Source organism: Abrus precatorius, unplaced genomic scaffold (assembly GCF_003935025.1).
Source record: "Abrus precatorius isolate BTA unplaced genomic scaffold, Abrus_2018 Scaffold3, whole genome shotgun sequence".
Classification (NCBI taxonomy): domain Eukaryota; kingdom Viridiplantae; phylum Streptophyta; class Magnoliopsida; order Fabales; family Fabaceae; genus Abrus; species Abrus precatorius.
In genome coordinates this window covers 148532-152282 of record NW_020874373.1, presented here as the reverse complement: position 1 = coordinate 152282, position 3751 = coordinate 148532, and the positions used below count along the sequence as shown (strand labels likewise).

The following is a 3751-nucleotide window of genomic DNA, read 5'->3' as shown; positions in this document are numbered from 1 at the left end:
ATATTATATGATTTTAATATTTTTTCAAATTTTAAAAAAAATTCATAAAAAAATATTTTACTCATTTTATAAAATATAATTTGAAATTTTTATAATTTAATTTCAAAATTTAAATATTACATGTACATAAAAATATATTTTAATTCTTTATTAAAAATAAAATAGTAAAATAAAAAATATTTTTAAAAAATTATATTAATTTCAATAAAAGAGTAATTTTATATTTAATATATTATGTATCTTATTCTATTTCTCTTACTATGTTAACGTATATCAAATATAGAATAGTCTATCATTTTTATTATACTTTATCTTTATTTAACTTCCATACAATATATTTTTATTTTATTGGATAAAATAAAATTTACCTTAGTAATTTTTACGATTTAAAAGAAATTATATACTTTATAACTGTTAATTAGGAAATATTCTTAAAAAATGTACAATTTAATATTTATTAAAATTTAATTTATCCTCACTTTATATCTCAATCATATCTGAGTGGTATATTTGTGGACAGTTATCTCCATTATATTATTATATTTTGTGGCTTTTTGTTAGAATGTCATTATTAGGTAGTATTGGATGTGGGGCCCATTGCACATTTAGGATGGGTCTACATGTTGGTGCTTATACTCGACACAAGAAAGTGATTAAAAGTTTTGAAGCAGTTTAATATATATAATTAGAATATTTGCTAAAGATAATTAATTATTTATAGAAGGTATTGCTCGACAAACCATGACTTCCAAGGCTTAAACAAATTCAAGTTTGGAAAGAGCAAACAAAATTACATTTCCTCGCCCCTTTTCTCTGTCTTGATTAGCTTCTAATATGTGATCTAAGTTAATTAGTGGAATCTGCTGCTTCTTTCTGATTACCTGTACTTACTGGACAATCATTATTCCCATAACAAGAATCCACCAGGAAATTAATGTTGATCATTATTTGCTTTCATTTTTAATTCTAATCAATCTTATTAACAACCATAATCAGTGTCTGTTCATTGAAAACACCAATCCCCACTAACGCGTTAAGAGAGTCCCTCGAAGAGGGCAAAGTGTTCCCAGATTAATGAACTTTGACAGTGTCTGCTAGTAGTTATTTGTTTATATTCTACCCAATTGGAATATATATATAATAATCGTAAAGTTCTAACCCCAATTAACTGTACGCTCTTTCTGCCAATACAAGTACCATAGTAATTTGTGCCGTCAATAAACTGTGCCTTTCATTAATATTATTTCTCCTAGGTTAATAAGGCAACCTGATAATATGTAGCTATTGGGTCTTGTAAACATAACTCCCAGTTTTAATATTTATATAGTCACGTTTTTTCCTCTTTCGTTTAACATTATGTAGCATGCAGGGGACCCTTGTATATCTACTTCAATATATTAGAAATGGGTTTTCAATTTTAAAATTAAATATATTTTTAAGAATTATTTTAAATGATAGTATTTTTATGATTTATTTCTTAATTTTAAAATATTCTATTTTATTTAGCCTTATTTAATATGATATAATATAATATTTGCTGTTAGAAATAAAAATAGTCACTCTTTTTAAAATTTATGAAATTAAAAAGATTCATGTAATATATCTTTAATTTATTCTTTAAAGAAATATTTAAATTTAATAATATTTATGTAGTTCACAAAAAATGATTAGTTAAACTTAATTTTTCTTTTTATCTCGATTTTTCTAACTAATTGCAAGTATTGATCAATTTTATTATTAAAATGAACTTCAATTTGCCATGGTATATATTGGGGTACCTTTATTTTAGCGTAACAATTATCACGCCCTTCCGAGTAGAATGCGTTTTAAGATTATGCTCATAAAAACAAGTTTTTAAGAGTGACAAATAACATTAAGATCAGATCCCAACTTCAAATGGGTGTGTGTTGATGTTGAAAAGGGATACTGTACCCCTCCACCACAGTATAGATAGAGCACTCCTCATAGTTTAGTTTTTATAAAACTCCAATCATATATACATATATGAAGCATAAATTAAGCAATTAAGAAACGTGGGAAGGAAAAAAAAAATCGTGTTGGGTAACAGTTGGACATTCTTGTTTTGTCGCATAATGGAAGAAAATTCTTGCTTCCAAGTTTCATTTAATAGTTTTTATTAAGAGAAAGCCGTATGCACATTAATTGGCAAATAAGTTACTTGCGGTTAAAGCTGTAACAACGAGTTCTTAATCAGTAAACAACTATTAATTAAACCATCCAACATTGTTTCCTTCATTTCCATATTCTCTCGGTCAAGTAAGAGTACATAAATAAATAGTGCAATAAATGTACTTGCGGCTATCACATATACAAGGTACCGATACATTTTATTCAGAAAAGAAAGGACAAGCGTAGATAGATCCAATCATCAAACAAAATGGGTTTGGTTAATGCTACCTGTTTTGTCGTATAAGGATGTTGAATGGAATCTCATTTTTTCTGACAAATAAAAATTTGGTAGAGGAGGATGATAGTGTTTTATATGGGGAAAAAAATAATGAACACTGTAGGCCATTAAGGGGACCTAGGGTAATTAAATATTCCTTAAGCTAATCCACCCCTTCCCTCTTGTTGTGGTGTATAAAAGATGGTGATAAATAATTATGATTTGCACAAAGCAGATTAAGAGAGCCAGAAACAACCAAAATATCCTAAAAGACCACAAACCCCCCAAAAGGCCAAGATGACTGGTTTAGGTTCTCCTTGTGGAGCCTGCAAATTCTTGAGAAGGAAATGTGTGAGAGGTTGTGTTTTTGCACCTTATTTTTGCCATGAACAGGGTGCTACTCATTTTGCAGCCATTCATAAAGTCTTTGGTGCAAGCAATGTCTCAAAGCTCCTTGCTCACCTACCTGTGAGTGACCGGTGTGAAGCCGCAGTAACAATCTCATATGAAGCTCAAGCTAGACTTCAGGATCCTATTTATGGCTGTGTTGCCCATATTTTTGCACTCCAACAGCAGGTTTGTTTCTTTCTCATGATGAGTTACAAGTAATCTTACTATGAAACTGAAAACCCTAGCTAATTTGTGCCTACTAGTTACTTTAGTAAACTAATTATGTATGAACCTTTTGCTTTGATATCTTTGTAGGTGGTGAATTTGCAAGCACAGCTAGCTCATCTCAGGGAACAAGTAGGTCAGATCTGTCTCAATGCCTCTGCCACTGAAAACCCTAACGAGAAATACTTTGCAAAATTACCTACTACTTTCCCCCAAGATCTTCAAAATTGGTTCCAGATGGAAAATTCCAACATGGGTTCACAATTTCTTCCTAACTTGTCCACTGATCCGTCAACAACACAGTATTATGGGAATACTACTCTCATGGACCAAAACCCTATTGGAAATTATGAAAAGTCAGGAACCATGGAAGAAAGCGTCTCATTTTCTAGCTTTGAAGAGAGTTGTAACTTCATGTGCTATAACATGCAAAGGCAGTGGGCCTTTCATGAAGTAGATAACCTTCAGTAAGTGACTTTTGGTTACAGTTAAATGAAAGATCGGAGTCTGCTTAAAAGAACTGGTGAAGACAACTTTATCAATTTTGAATTGCTGCTACATATTGTGGAGCATGCACTCTCTGTTGCCATGAATAAGCTTAGGAAGCCTGGCTTGCTAGAAATGTTCATATATATTGTTTTGTTTAGTCCAGTGTAATATTTGTTTTTATTAGAATAATAGTGTAATTCTTAGAGATGAAACTATGGTTTTGTATGAACTAAATTGGGT

The 3751-nt window shown here is 30.3% G+C and overlaps 1 protein-coding gene across 1 annotated transcript; it reads left to right on the top strand.

Annotated features, from left to right (window-relative positions):
- The first annotated feature begins 2704 nt into the window (after positions 1-2704).
- LOC113860728 (LOB domain-containing protein 29-like) lies at positions 2705-3493 on the top strand. The gene is made up of 2 exons (XM_027493230.1): positions 2705-2983; positions 3113-3493. Exons 1-2 carry the CDS (start codon positions 2705-2707, stop codon positions 3491-3493), a joined length of 660 nt encoding a protein of 219 aa, XP_027349031.1.
- Positions 3494-3751: the final 258 nt, after the last annotated feature.